The sequence below is a fragment of the Cyprinodon variegatus genome, unplaced genomic scaffold, assembly GCF_000732505.1.
Source record: "Cyprinodon variegatus isolate N-32 unplaced genomic scaffold, C_variegatus-1.0 Scaffold111, whole genome shotgun sequence".
NCBI lineage: Eukaryota > Metazoa > Chordata > Actinopteri > Cyprinodontiformes > Cyprinodontidae > Cyprinodon > Cyprinodon variegatus.
The window spans coordinates 269484-285164 of NW_015150564.1; the positions used below are offsets into that span (position 1 = coordinate 269484).

The 15681-nt window shown below is 38.6% G+C and overlaps 1 protein-coding gene across 1 annotated transcript in view; it reads right to left on the bottom strand.

Annotated features, from left to right (window-relative positions):
• ahrr (aryl-hydrocarbon receptor repressor) overlaps window positions 1–15681 on the bottom strand; it is an 85265-nt gene that overhangs the window by 9424 nt on the left and 60160 nt on the right. The window contains exons 4-7 of the mRNA XM_015374958.1: window positions 11604–11722; window positions 6925–7014; window positions 534–672; window positions 321–454 (exon numbers count right to left, since the gene is read on the bottom strand). Of these exons, the coding sequence (XP_015230444.1) occupies window positions 321–454; window positions 534–672; window positions 6925–7014; window positions 11604–11722 (482 nt within the window). The remainder of the gene's footprint in view (window positions 1–320; window positions 455–533; window positions 673–6924; window positions 7015–11603; window positions 11723–15681) is intronic.

Here is a 15681-nt window from a genome sequence, read left to right on the forward strand (position 1 = left end):
TTGATGAGTATGTAGGCTCACTGGTGATGAGACCTAATCCACGATCTGGGTTTAGCTTGAGCGTTTTAATTTTTTTCACAACAAAAATGTCCAGAGATTTTACAGTGTAAATTATAAAGGGAAATTCTGAAGCATTTTACCATCAGATTGAGAAATGGGCATTTTATCGAAAATCTTCGTCATTAATGTTCACCAGAAACTTAACAATGACGGAAGATTGTTGTAAATTAAAAAGTCTTGGAGGCAATAACTAATGGGAATCTGTACCTGTCTTCCTTCATTAATTTGTTTCCATTTGGTCCATTTAGTGATTGACTCACCAAAAATCCAGAGGTGCTGTCCAAGAGACACCGAACTCTGGCCATGAAACATCTGTTAAGAAAGCAGGAGAGCTCGGGAGAAATTTCCCCTGCCTCTGGAGAGTTAAACATGCTGCTCACAACAAAGTCTTCACCTGTAATAAAAGAGTGAATGATTATGAATATGATAGAAAAAATTGTAAATAGAAAAACCACCTTGTTAACTGTACGCACTTGATCCTGAAGCTAATTGGTTATCCTGCTGCCCAGAGGTGCCCTGTGGGGGGCACATGGCCCAGTGGAGCTGGCGTCTGAACTCCTGACGGTCGTCTATGTGGATGTAGTCAAAGACGTTTTGGTGCATCACATCAGTCTGTAGGGGCAAACTTTGGTTAGATGGAGGGAAGGATGAGAGGTTTTCACTGAAACATGGGATCCTCAAGAAACCAGTGATTTTAAAGAAAAGGATCAATTCTTGTATCGGCAATCAATAGACTAGAACCACTAGATCTCCCTTCAGTCTACCTTTCATCACATTTATTTTAGTTTTGCTAAATTAAAGGGTTATCCTTGAAGACGACAGACTACGCTGCCACTCTGCCTCCCTTTAGCAAGACCTTTAGTCCCATGATTGCTTCCCCGGCGCTGCAAGCCGCCCACTACTCCCTAAGGGATGGGTTTAACGCAAAAGACAAATATTGTTGTCTATTTGCATTGACCAATAAAGTTGATTATCCTTATTATTTATACAAGTTCTATTTATACAGTGCTATAGATGCAAGAAAACCTCTTTACATTCAGCATTACATTATATATATCGGATTAGCAAAGCAAGATATGCTTCTCAGATTAGATGAACATTGTCTGATCTGGTGGATTCGTTTTATGTATACCGTCAGATTGTGTGGCAGCTGCTATTGTTCACTGTGAATCATACTGAAAGGTTAAATCCATTCCGACCTTTCATTTGATTGAGAGACATATAAGACATGTGTTGATCCAAAAAAGAAAGAGATAAATACTTAGTGTTAGGATTCCAGTTTGTGTGGGCTGTTTTTTGTGTTTTCCTCTCTCCACCACCAGGCGGTGCCCTGCCCTCGTTGGGCCTCTCTGCACACCTGCGGCTCGTTGGGTCATTACAGGAGGAGTACTTGAGCAGCGGGCTGTCGCTACCTCAACGCCGGAGTCTTTGCCAGTACTGGGTACTCTAGCCAAACTGAGATTAGCTGAGTCTAACCTTAACCTTGTCTCTCTGAGTCTTTTGTTCTCCGGCAGGAAGCCTTCCTGATTCACTTGACAAGCCTGGATCTTCTACTCCCCTGGAAGGAAAAACTGAGTCACACTGAGAAAGGGGAAACCGCCACATGATCCGTTCAAGTCCTTCAGGAAAACACGGTGACAGTCCGCTCCAATACTCCTTTGGATCCAACGTTAGTCTGACTGTCCTCCGAGTTCTTTCATCTCTGGTTAAAACCCCAGAAACTATATCCAAAGAATAACCAAGAGCCCCATAAATGTGAGTGCCACTCCTGAACTGATTATTGTGATCTCCTCTTCAGTGTTTCCGGTTCCGGTTCACCAGTCCGCTGTGGTCCAACAGTGTTACCCAGCTGTATATCTCCCAGTCTATGTTTTTGCTATCCATAATAAACCTGTTAACTTTTAACCTTGGCTCCTGAGCGTGTCTCTGCATGTGGGTCAGATCCTTAAAACCCATCATGACACTTAGACCTTCAGAGCTCTTACTGAGGCAATGTCTGAACAGGTCGAAGTATAAGGACAGGTGGTCATAATGTTATGCTGGATCAATGTACATCCCTTCAAACTCACACACAAAAGCAGGAGGAATTACTCAGCGCAGTAACACCCGAAGAGCAGCTGCATGGGCAGTGCGGGCAGCTGTGTTTGTCAAACATTGCGTGACACCGGCTCCTGAGCAGCAGCCCGGCTCAGCCACCCCCCCCACCCCATCCACATCGACTCTCACACAGACTGAATCAGGTTCCATCCCACCTCCAGCAGGCTTTTCCTCTCTCTTTTCCAGCAATAACTTTTGCTTTCTGTCATTCCCTAACAGATTCCTCCCTGTAACGTTCAGCCTTCTCCTCTTCCCTCGACCCCCGCCCTGGCTCCAGAATTTCCACGGCGGTGGCACGCGAGGGTTTTTGATCGCCTGCCTCTGAAAACACAATCTGTTCCCACCGTCTTCGCAAAACACTTGGTGCTGAAGACTGCGGTTCCCTACTGGCGTTCGGGCACACAAACGGATCGAGTGACTATTGTTTTTGTGCCTCGTAAAGAAATATGCAGAGGGGGTAACGAAAGAAAAAACAAAACTGGAGAGTAAGTGATGGTTTAGCTGACCTTCAAAGGCTAACTGCTCCAGCGAGAAATGGGATCAAAGAGCTGTAAATGTTTTCTGCTCCTTTCTGGGGCTTTTGTTGTGGTGCCACTTATTTTTTTTTTATTTTTTTTTCTGTGGTATATTAATAAGTGTCCTCTCACTATAGTTGAGGGCTCAGGCTGGTGCAAAGTGTTTGTTTGGGGCCTTGTCAAGGCAAATCATGTGTGCGTGTGTTTGGGGTGGCTCTTATTTGCAAGCAATTAATGTGGGAAGTAGAACCTTTTGATCACCAAAATTACCCATGAATGTGGTTTGCATGCTGTGATGCTATGGCTCACGGACATGCCCTGTCGTGTCAATACCTTGTCTCTTTCTGTTGACACATTTTGCATTTTTATAATTGTGTGGAGTAACGACGGTAGGTTAGTATCTGTCACACTATCAAGACCGCACTCTGGAATAACAACAAAAACCCACTTGTACATGATGCGGTTTGACTATTTAATTAGTATTCTAATGTTTATTTCTTTGCATGGCCGCATGTGTGCTTTAGCCATTAGTCAGTATGAGGTTTTCATAGCTTAAAGATAATTTTAACCAAAAACCTACAACATGATCTAATTGTTTATATCTAAAACACAAGCTTCAGCCATCCCTCTGGCTGTTGCCATAATAAAAGATATAGAAACAGTTATAGTAATGTTAGCAATAGCATTTGTCATTATTTCGATTGCATCACATAGATTTAAATGTAATGTGGAATAAAAAACAGCTTTGTTTGTTCTCCAGTGCTTTCAATATATATCATTATATATTATCATCTCTTCTTAACTAATGAAGTTATGGCTGAATCAGAATCAATCAGAAAAAATTAAGACACTTTTCTGGCATCTTATATAACCGAATACACAGTAAGACAGAAGGAAATGGCCAATGCTTGATTAACATAATTTATAAGAGCATTAGCCCTTTATAGAGCACGCAATGAAATACTTAAAAAAAAATTCAAAATTTCAAGTTGAGTGTTATTGGAGGATAGAAAAAGACGTATTGCTTTTTTAAAATTTAAAATGTATGTATTTTCATCGCAAAGCATCACTTGCCAAGAAAAAGTCACTTGCCCTATTATGGTAAAAAAATTAATTTAAAAATCCAAAGAGTGTGCTTAAAAGAAATGAATGAAAAGCATTTACAGAAAGAAAAACACCTTTCTTTAAACATAATAAATACTCAGACCATTTATACTGATACAGGAACTTTTTTTACTTAAATTTAGCTTATTAACTTTTTTATTTATTACGTTTTTTTTTATTAACTTACTATTTTTTGTTTAATATACAGCAGGTACCACATCTCTCACACTGGTGGTATGCTGTAATGCAGTTTTACTCAGGTATAAAGCACAGGTGGACCTTGCAAACCCTGCAGATCACCTTTCCACTCACGAGTTTACCTTGTTTGCCTTATAGTGTTTTTTATATGCAAGTTAGTGGGTAATTTATATGATAAAGGATAAATATGTAAGAATTAAACTATGTGGAGCTGTGCATTACACGGTTTTAATGCACGACGCGGAGTATGGAACACCATGACACATAACAGAGGGAAATGCACAGCTTCAATTTGTTTAATCCGCATATAATAAACATTTTATGGCAAATGGCTATTTGATTAACTAAACGCAGTTATTACTTTTAATATTATTACTATTACTGTTATTACTATTTTTGCTGGGCTTGAAATATATATATATATATATATATATATATATATATATATATATATATATATATATATTTTTTTTTTTTTTTATGTTAACCAACAATTTTCACGTGTTTATGTGTTTATTCATGTTGGCCAACAAATGGATATTACTATTCAGTAATATTCACATTTAAGTATGGAGGCAAATCTATTTATTATTGTTGTAATACCACAATGGTTACGCCTGTAGCAGAGTTTTATGATAGTGATTTAACTTGCAGAGGTGTGCTGACACACTAAATAAGGCATCCCACTTAAGATTAGAATCCTCACTGACCATGATATATAACAGGTGTTTTAAAAAATCAGCATTAAATAGAATAGAATAGAATAGAAAATCCCTTTACTGTCCCACGATGGGTGCGTTTACAGCAGCAAAAACATTACAAAAAGAAATGGTCACACAAATGTTGACCTAAGAAAAATGTATAAGCATACCATAATAGTCAAGAATTATAAGATAAACTATAAAATACTTTCATTTAAAGTGTTTTAACAATAAAGACTGTGCACCTGGAGGATAAAATAACCAATATGGAGCTATGGAGTTTTTTATAGCAACTGATATTTGAAAATAGTAGCAACATTAGAGATGTGCACAATGACAGCAGCATGTTATTTAACTGACTAAGGTAGAAACTGTGCAAAATCAGCATGAATGTAACAACTTATTGAGGATGTTGGGAACAATGATGGTTATAGAGTCTTCCAGCTGCTGGGAGGAAGGACCTGTGATAACGCTCTCTGGTGCATTTAGGGTGCAGCAGTCTGTTACTGAAGCAGACAATTCTAAATCCTTTTTGACCTAAGTGGCGCAAATAGATTCAAATATCTGCTTCTTAACATTAATTCCCTCTAATGGTCTTTTTGAACTCTTGCAAAAATACACAAACACAGATACATATAGTAAGGCAGGGTGTTTCACACCACAGTGGTTTACATGTTGATTTAATGGCTCTAAATTACTGCCTGCAACTCTGAAACCAGCAGAGATCACTGTAACAGGATTTCTATCCCAGCATGAAAGCAAACTGTTAGAGTGTGTGTGAGAGAGTGTTTGACAAGGGATGAGGAAAAAAAAAGATTACAACATTGAAAAGCACTTTATTCATGGTTTTAAAGTAAGATGGTGATGTGAGCATCCCGGGACAGGACAGCCTGTGTTGATATCATTTATAATGGATGCTGGGGTACAGCCACTGCAAAGGGAGAATGTTAAACTGTTGGTGGGTTAAGCCCAAGGAGACATCCAAACAGTGTATGCCAGGGTGAAAAAGAGGTCGTCGAACCTCTGAAGCACATCAGATGTAACTTCCTGGCTTCAATCTGTGTACTAGTCACAATGATCCGCCAACACGCAGGCGTAACACAACAGTGTGAACAAATACATTCATTTCCACTTTATAAGGTACAGCTCTTCTACTGCTTCTTGAGGCAAGTCTCTAATCGAACATTTACATGGTTGATGGTACCACAATGCCGAGTTTTTTGGAAAATGCAGATCTGCTGGGATTGCAGGAACAGCTGTGGCCTCAACAGTCACCAGATCTAAGTATAAAAGGCAGCTGGGGGGATGTAGCGGAACAGGAGATTTGCATCACGGATGTGCAGCCTAAAAAATCTGCAGCAACTATGGTATGCACTCCTGCCAGTATGGATCAGAATTTCTGGGAAACTTTCCAAAACCTTGTTAGGGTTATTCCACGGAGAATTAAGGGGTGAATGGGATCCAACAGGCTAACAGTGAGATGGAACATGTACCAGATCTTACCTAGTCTACATTCTGGTAGCATGCCCAATTTTTACCCAATTTCTTGCATGATCTCAAATACAAGGAAAATAAATCCATAAAGGCAAGCTACAAAAATATGAATACCATTAAGTATGTCCAATCCAAACAAACACATTGAAAGAAAATTCTGTATGATTTATTTTGTGGTAAACAGCTACAAGAGGTTTTTATTCACACACTGGGGAACCTTGGACTATTTTTTGCTAAAAATATTTTCTCCAAGCATAATATCTGTGTTGATAATTTTGACGGTGTTTCGCTGCTGTGCGGTTCCTCCAATTGGTCTAATCAAAAACAATAAGTCAGTTCTTTTCACAGTAAAAACAGATTGTTAGAAAACCTATTAATAACGTATTATAAACGTATTATTTTGTTATTCCTAATAGGGTGGGATGTACTGATGATAAAAACCGTAACATCAGGACGGCATTGTTTTTTTTGTCTATTCTGTGTTTTTGCAAAAGAAACTGTCCTTTATCTTTTTTGTTGTATTGTTGTTTTCCATATTTCCCTAAAACACACCGTTGCACGTCAGTTATAGTTATCTGCATTATTAAAGCTGAACACCTGAAGCACCTTAAACCTTTTTAGTTTCAATATTATGACTTTGGATTTGTGTAAATCTGACTTTGACTGAATTTGAGTTGATATGGATATTTATTTATACCTTTTATATATACATATTATATATATATATATATATATATATGAATAAAACAGCTCACCTGATGGAATCCAAGATAGTCCACGATGGTGGAGGAAGCATAAAAAACCATCCCATCACTGCTCACCACCAAAGCAAAGCCTGTTAAAGACTATACACACACAAAGAGAAATAGATGTGGATTAACATTTAGGACACCTAATACCATAAATAAACACAAGAAAAACACAAATAATCTCTCAGCTATTTACATTCAGCTTTTTTGTTATCTATATTTACTTTTAGTTCACCTCCAAAATGAAAATAACAGGTTAATGATTGAATATGTAGCCTAAAGGTGTAAAACTACTTATTTAAAGCTGGACATCAAATGTACATTAAATTCCTTATAACATTAATGAAGTTCTTTTTTCAAAATACAGTATAAAAGAGTACAAATCTTGTGCTTCCAAAAGTAACAAATGTAATAAAAGAACATAACAAACTTTGGCAGGAAATCTGTCAAACCTATCCATAATAAATTATGAGCAAATATTTTTTTATAACAAAAAATTTATTTGACATCATAATCAAACATGCTAAAACGACTATTCATTCTATAATATAAGGTTGACACACACTGATTAACCTCCAATTTGAGTCCACAGAAACACACATAAAGAATTATTAACTTTTTCATTTTCTTGATATGTTTATTTTATGCTGCTCATTTATTTGTATCTAAATAAATTAGAGTTTTGGCCCTTTTGGACCTCCATACTAAATAAGTCAATGTTATTTCTTAAGCTAGTTGTTGCTTTAGAAAAAATAACAAAAGAAATCAGAAAAATGTTTAGTAACATTTAGATGTATTTATAAAACAAGTAATGTGATTAGAATACAAACTGAGTATTATACTGTAAAACATGCAGAATTTAATTGTGCATCCCTCTTTGTTTCACTAGATCAAAAAGGAACGCTGCATATGAAAAAAAAAGGTAGCTTCGGTCAGATAGGCAGAGACGGGCAAATGGAGAGGCGAGCAAAGGTATGAAAACCTAAACAGAAGAGGAAGAAAAAAGTAACAGGAAGGACATGTGGAAGAGGTCCACTGTTTGTGCGTGCACATGGCTGGGATAGCGTGACAGCACCAGGGCTAGCTGACTTGCGTGACTGCTGCTGCCAGACTCTGTCACCTCTGTTTTACAGCGAGAATATGCAGGATTTTTCCGATCTGTGAGTGTGTGTGTGTGTGTGACGGGGGGTTACATGATGTTCATCCCCATGGTAACTTAACTCACACTCCCACCCACCACCCCCCCTTTCACAAACACCTAACAGTGATCTGATAACCATCCATGGGAGATATTATTAGGCAGCCACTGCACACGCTCCATCATCCAACCCACCCTGTAAACTCAGTGAACTGATAAGTCTCTTTTAATGTAGAAGCACGCAGATGTACTCGAGACAAACTGTAAAATCACAACCTAGAAAAATATCTCAACTATGATATAATATCTTTTTTTTTCTTCTTTTTAAACCATCTATATAAGCAGGATGAGCATGATGAGAGAAGCGGGGGAGGAGGATGGGAGATAGGTGCTCAGTCGCCTTGATGCAGATGATGTTTGACAAGTTCAACTGCTGGCACATGTCCTCCCGCTGACCCAAACACACACATGAACTCACAGGCATCGACTGATTTCTCTGCCAGCAACTCTTAACAGATAAATGTGAACAATTTGGGGAATAAATTTATAGCAATGCAGCTCATTTTATTCATTTTCTTTTAAAGATTCCTAAGCAAGGATTTCGAGTTATAATATGGTCCAGAAAGAGAATGCTTATGCCTAAAGTAAAACATCTAAATGAAAACAGATATATATATATATTTTTTATTCAATATGCAACAGAAATCCAAACATTTCTGGCATTAGTTTCAAAAATGAAGAATAACCTGTAAAAGGATCAGAGCCACACATTATTTGTCTATCCTCATCTCTGTGTTTGTTTTGTGTCCTCAAACAATAGAAATGAAAATATACTAAATATAGAGGAATGTCATGTTGTTTTCATTAAGTCCTACAAGTCCAAGAAGAGGTCAGCTTTTTATGTCAGTTGCACGCAAGTTTATTTAGTCAGTGCCGCACTTTGTTTTTTCTTTTTTCCCACGCTTTCTCCAAGTGACTAAAACACTGCAATAAATGCTACAATAAAACCTTGAAGGACTTTGGCAATTTTCTTCTCCTGGAACAAAAAAAAAAGACCTCAGATCTTAAACCGAGAAGAAAATATTCAGGCAAAGTAAGCAAAAGCTGTTTTTTTTACTGATTGCTTTAATTAGTGTTTCAAAAGGATACCAACGGCAAATTATTACAGATGAGTACTGTGCTTTTTTTTGTGCAAATGTTCAAACACATTATAGAGATGTTCATTAGCTATGGAGGAATATGGAAGCACATTTGAAACAGCAAAAAAAAAAAACTGAATGTTTTCCATGTATTTATCTCAAACCTTTGTAGAGCCGCCCCAACTTTAAACACACAGAAAATAATACAGAAATGCAAGAAAAAAAACTAAATGGAAGCTCTATGCAGGTTGCTGTTTTCATGCTTTTCTCATCATTTCCCTGCATACTAAAGCCTTTAGGTAATGGAAACACCTGCATCTGACCAGCGGCACAAAATCTCTGCAGCTACAAACAACCCTCTTGGGAAGCTGAAAGCTTTAGCTTACATCTTAAGACGTTTTTGTGCAACAAGAAACAGTTCCAGCTCAGTCAGACTGGATAAAGAGACTATGATGATCAGTCTTTAAATCCTGTCACAGATTCGGAACTGGATTTCTGTCTGAACCCTGATTGGGCCGTTCAGGTGAAAATGCTCTGATCTATGGCTGGGTGTACAGGTATGTTGTCCTGCTGGTGCATAAACCTCTTTCTGGATCTCAGCTCTATATCTGTCCTTAACAAGTTTCCTTTCTACTCCGGATTTAGCTCCATCTGGCTTCCCACCAACGTCGACCTTCACCATACAGATGCTGTGTTCACAGTAATGTGCAGTGCTATATTTCCCGCACATGTGGAGTATCAAACTGCAAATAGGGCTTTTTATGGCTTTTGTTCAACAATGACTCTCTTTTTCCCTCTCTTCTATAAAGTCCAGCTTTGTGCACTTGAAAAACGATCTAGAAATAAGTAAAAATGTCTTAAATTAAGTGTATTTACCCTTAATTTAAGTAGGTAAATGAGATAGATTGCCAATGGAATCAGTATTTTTACTCTTAAAATAAGATAATTAGATAATAGTCTCTTTAAATTAGACAATGCAATTGTGTTTTCTTATTTTAAGTGTAAATTATCTTGTTCCATTGGCAAAATGTCTCTTTTATCTCCTCAATTCAAGAACAAATGCACTTATTTTAAGAAAAAAATGACTTTACAAGATTTTGATTTTTTTGCTCTATCATCCTCTGTCAACTCCTGCAAATTTATCAGCCTCTTTGAGGTTGTTTACAATTTGACCACACTCTTTCCCTTGTTAACTGATAAACAGAGCTCTGAGAGGTGTCAGAGCATAAGATAATGTTGTAAATCCCGCTTTAAATATCTCCTCAACTTTCTCCCTGACTTGTTGGTCATATTCCTTGGCCTTCATAATGCTTCTAGCTTATTATTTTTCCCGAACAAACCTCTTAGGCCTTCACAGAAGAGCTGCCGTTTTTACGACATAACACAGATGGACACTGTTAACCAATCAGATGACATCTACAGGCACATAATTGCACCGGATTTTACCAAAAGTTTCTTGATTTTTTTATCTAATTGATGAATAAAGAACCCCTTTTTCTTGAGTCTTGATAAACTAGCCTAACGACAATTAGTCTGATGTCTCTGTTTGGATTATTTTGCATAAAAAAACATTAAAAAAACGCTCACAGTCATTAACACCCGAAGTCACGCACAGTAGATGAAACATCACTACACTCAAACTGCTCCTTTGTTGACTGTTCAACTGGGGGACTTAACACATTAACAGCATCAGTGGATCGCCTCTGAATCCTGGAAAAGGACCAATGTCATAATTTGTAGCCTCCCTGGGAGCCAACGGGTCATGGAGAGTGTAATTATGATCTGCATGCGTAGTTCCCTTGCAGTGTGCTCTGGGTCTGTTTAAATAACCCATGCAGTGTGTTATCTGTCTGTCTGTCTGTATGTCCTCACGGGTGTGGGTTTGCATTAAAGTTTGGATGTCCTGCTGCATCCAGATCTTATTAAGGGTCTTAGGTCAAGTGAGTAAAAAGTGTTTTAGCATTTGTTTTGACTTCTTCTCACTCTCTTCTGCCACTTTCACACTTGAGCTCATGTATTTGGGCAGAGATCGGCTCACGTTGACTCGCACGCATCTCAGCGGCTGCCCGTGAGAGTTCCCACAGCCCTCCGTCAGCTCCGACGCAGTCCTCTCGCCCGTATGTCACGCAACACCACAGATCCATGAGGGAGGTCGCGCTGGAGGGCAACTCGCTCAGACAAATCTTCTTACAGGCGCGTGTGCAAACTACAGGGCGGTTCACTGACGGTGCCATCCACAGGGGAAGGAAAGTGCAACGGCACGATGTGACAGAAGGTTTTATTTGTTGAAACGGACCAAACGGCGTTGTTTGTGTGCCGAAAAAACACTTTCTGTTTAAGTGATCAGAAGCAGACGTCACTCACACAGGACACACACACACGAACACGCAGGTCATCTGGTTTCTTACTTCCAGCAGGAGGCTGCTCTCATTGATGCTGGTGCCCAGAGGAAGGCTATCTTTCCTGGGTTCAGGGTTAGAGGATGCTGTGCTGGTGATGTGTTTCCTGGAGGGCTTGTCTTGACTCACTGTGAAAAAAGAAAACAAGTAAAAGCATCAGCAAGTGTGAGTGGGGAATAACATCAATTAGCAGCTGAAAACACTGCCAAAGAGACTGATCAATGAGACCATTGATTTGTTTTGTTTTTCATTCAGTCAACACTGAACATGCAGGGAAAGATTTTTCACGTCAGAGTAAAGACAACGATGTTACTCTTTACAAAGTCTCTCACGCCGGCGCTGTTATGTACGATGAAAAAGAGAGACAGAGCATTTCTCAGACATAAGGCAGACTCATCAAACATATTGGTTTCCCTTTTGGATGGCATAAATGCCACTTTGCACATCCAGCGGGTATATTGGGCCAATCCAAAGGGACAACAAAAGCTTTGGGATTTTTATAACCTTACAAGGTTCTTTGAGCACTTCCAACAGAAACAAGAAGTTTAATGCAAATCTAGACATGCAGCAATTTTATTAAATGCTTCACAATAAAAGTCAATATTAATCAGAACATAAGTGAATAATAATAGTAGAAACAACCCACTATAAAAATACGTTTAAAATTGAGCATTACCGGGAATGAGCTTCTGTAATGTGCAGTTATTGATAATAAAGAGGTGATATATATTTAAAAAAAGAGGTCAAAATAAACACAGGTTTAAATTATTTCCTGTCCTCAGCTATTTTGTGATCCCAATATATTAAATAAGAATAAATATCTATAAAACCACAGACCGAACGCTACCATAACACACAACAAGCAGAACGAAAAGTAAATTAACCCTGTAATGCCAAACGTATCATATTTGATACATACGGTTTCTGAAATGTTTTGCGTCTGACACCTTTTGCATAATTTAATGGTAAAAACTTTGCTCAAAATCATATTGCACACAATCAGATTTACCTGATAACAGAGGGCAGAAGACTACACAAAAAATAATCTTGACTTATCGCATAGTAATAAATTATTAGTATCAAAAATGTATTACTGTTTTTTCTTTTTACATATTTTGTTAAAAGGCCAAATAAGGACTTCAAACCAAAAAAAAGTAATTTTCTGTTTTGTTTTATTCTTGGATCGGGCTTTAAAGGGTTAATAATTTTCAATTCAAGTTTTGTCGTTCAAGAATGACATCAATTTCTCTATAACAGTTGTTCACTGTTATCTGTTGATCATTTTGTTATTTACAGACCAATCTTAAGATGTCGACTAATTTCTACATTTGTGAATCCACGCCAGTAAAAGATGTCACTCATCCGCCATGCTTTTGCAGATGAAACTCTCTACATAGTTAGGTTTGCATTGCATGAAAAAATGTGGTCATGCAGCAGCTCCATGAAGAGACGTTGAAGAGTTGGATGCCTCAAACATAAACCAGCCTTTAGAGTCACCAAGGTATAAGTCTAATTGAGAATCCCTGGGAAGACTTGGAAACTGATGTTTATAGGTTTGAGATATTTTAAATCAAAGAAAAGCAAAAAATGTCAGCTGTGCAAAGCTGGCAGAGACATACACCTAAAGACTTACAGCTTTAAATACAGCAGATTGAGGTTCTGTTGACTCAGGGGGCTTAACACAAAACACATGCAATGCTTTGTAAAAAAAATGTTTTCCTTCTCTTTTCATTTTTCTTCCCACTTCACAGTTATGCACTGCTTTGCATCGATTTATCACACACAATCCCACGCTTGTGGTTGTAATGTGATCAAATGTGATAAAGTCTAAGAGGTATGAATGATTTTGTAAGACACTGTACACCTGCTCTCAGTATTTCGGTTTACTGAACTGCCACATGTTCTGCCATGAAGCGTGTTTAGAGACGTGTGTGTCTCTCTTGTGGATGTTAGGTCCAGGGCATGTTGCTCCCTCCAACAGAACAGCCCTTTGCTCCATCAGTCGCCGTGCTGAGCAAAGACTAGTCACGCAACTCACCATTTATATCATGAAGACCGTTATATCTCATATTATCTGATATTTCCTCCCCCCTTCGGCCTCAACGTACGACCCCATTACAGCTTCGGTTCCTCACCTTTGACCTTCTACTGCCTCCTGCGTCCATCCCTCCTCCTCCCACTCTGTTCTGTATAGGGGGTGGGAAACCAACCAATTACGGTGGTGGGGATGCTCTGAAGCAATTCATAGCATCCATACATTTCGTTTGTAGGCTTTTTTTTGCCCCTTCCAGAAGTAAAAATGTCTTCCTTAGGATTAAACGACTCATGAAAAGCTGTGACAGGCAGAAAAAGGTTTTGTCATCACCTCCACTAAGTTAGAACACATACAAACAAACAGCCACAGACGGCCGTCTCACAGAAAAAACCTTCAGTCCAATCACCAGAATATCATCCAACCAGTGGAAACCATTGCAGAGGGGAAATGAGTCTAATGACCGTCTTTATTTCCCTCCTTTCAACGGCTCATATATTTTTGTTTTCCCTCTTATGGCAGCTCTTGGAGAGGATGCTGCGTCAGGAAAGACAAACACTCGAGATGATTAATTATCGGCACCGGGACTTCCTCTGCCAACAATGCGGGCTTTATTCCTCGCCGCTAACGTCTTCGGCTTTGCTTTTCTTCGCCTCTACTTTCTCCGTCTCTGGTCCGAAAAGGAAAACAGAGCGGGTAATGGTGAGGCGTTTATGTGTGCTGTGTGAGTGTTAGGTAAAAAAATGACAAGTATAGGGACTTGAAAGCTGCCAAAGGGCGAGGCTTGAGGTGTTTAGTTGCTTCGGTCGGCCAGAACTGTCTTTCCACTGAGTATACAGAAAATGAAGACCACCCTTTAATTATTAAGGTATGCTATGACTTAATTTTGACACTAATACTAACAAAGGGCTGCTCAGAGAAAACTCTGAGTAAGGGACCACGAAGCAGCTTGGATGTTTAGTTACTTAACTGAAATCAATATCGGAAAAAAAAAATCCTTTGATGTATTTCCCATCATAAAGTTATGTGCAACTTGTTTTACCTCCTTTGTTTTTGCTTTCATGTAACACTTCAGTGTCAAAGATCATCAAACTAAATTTGGTACCTAAGAAGTATAGCTGGTTTTGAGTATAAAGGCTGGAAACTCCAGAAATTCATCTTGTTGATCCTCTAATTAGGCATAATTGGAGCAATTCTGCAAAGAGGAGTGGACTAAAATTCCTCCACGGCGAACGACCAGAATTATGGTGCAAAAACTTCTCAAGGACATGTTGATTCCAGTAGGTTCTGGTTTAATAGAAATAATTACTGTAAGAAAATCCATCCATCCATTTTCCGTCAAGCTTATCACAAGCAGGGACGCAAGGGGTACAACCTAGACAGGTGATGTAAGAAAATCAATTATTGAAATATGGTTGATGTAATAAAACATAAATGAGAAAGAATGAAAAGAAAAAAGTATGAAAATACTTTTTCACAGCACTTTAAAGTCGCTGTGAATTTTTTGTCTGCTCAAGACCTGTCGCTACACCTTAAGAAACTCCTGCTCTCTGTCAGCTAACAGGCACCAGCACAGCCCTAATAAGATGTTTGCTTCTGAAACCTCCAGGGGAAGAGGTGAGTATGGACTCTAGAGCAAAACAGTTGCGTCAAGCACAGTGTGGTTGTGTTTGCCCGTTTTCAACATCCCCTCTTTTAAAGCCACTTCCCCCCTGCAAACCAAGAGTAGCTGAAAAAAACAACAATAGAGAGAAATGCAGCAGACAGAAAAAAGAGAAGACGATTAAATTGGTTTATTATGGGGATTAAAGAGACAATAGAGAAGGAAATAATTAAGGGAATTGCGAATGTTTACAATATGAGTTGCTATAACAAACCCGTTGTCAGGTAAGGAAGGTCCGTAAATATCTGTGCTAGTGAAAATATTCTGATATGCTGTCATGTAATCGTGAGTAGGGTTGACGATGTACTGCATGTGGTCAAAAGCGGTTGTAGTCAATCCATCCATCCATCCATCCATCCATCCATCCATCCATCCATCCATCCATCCATCCA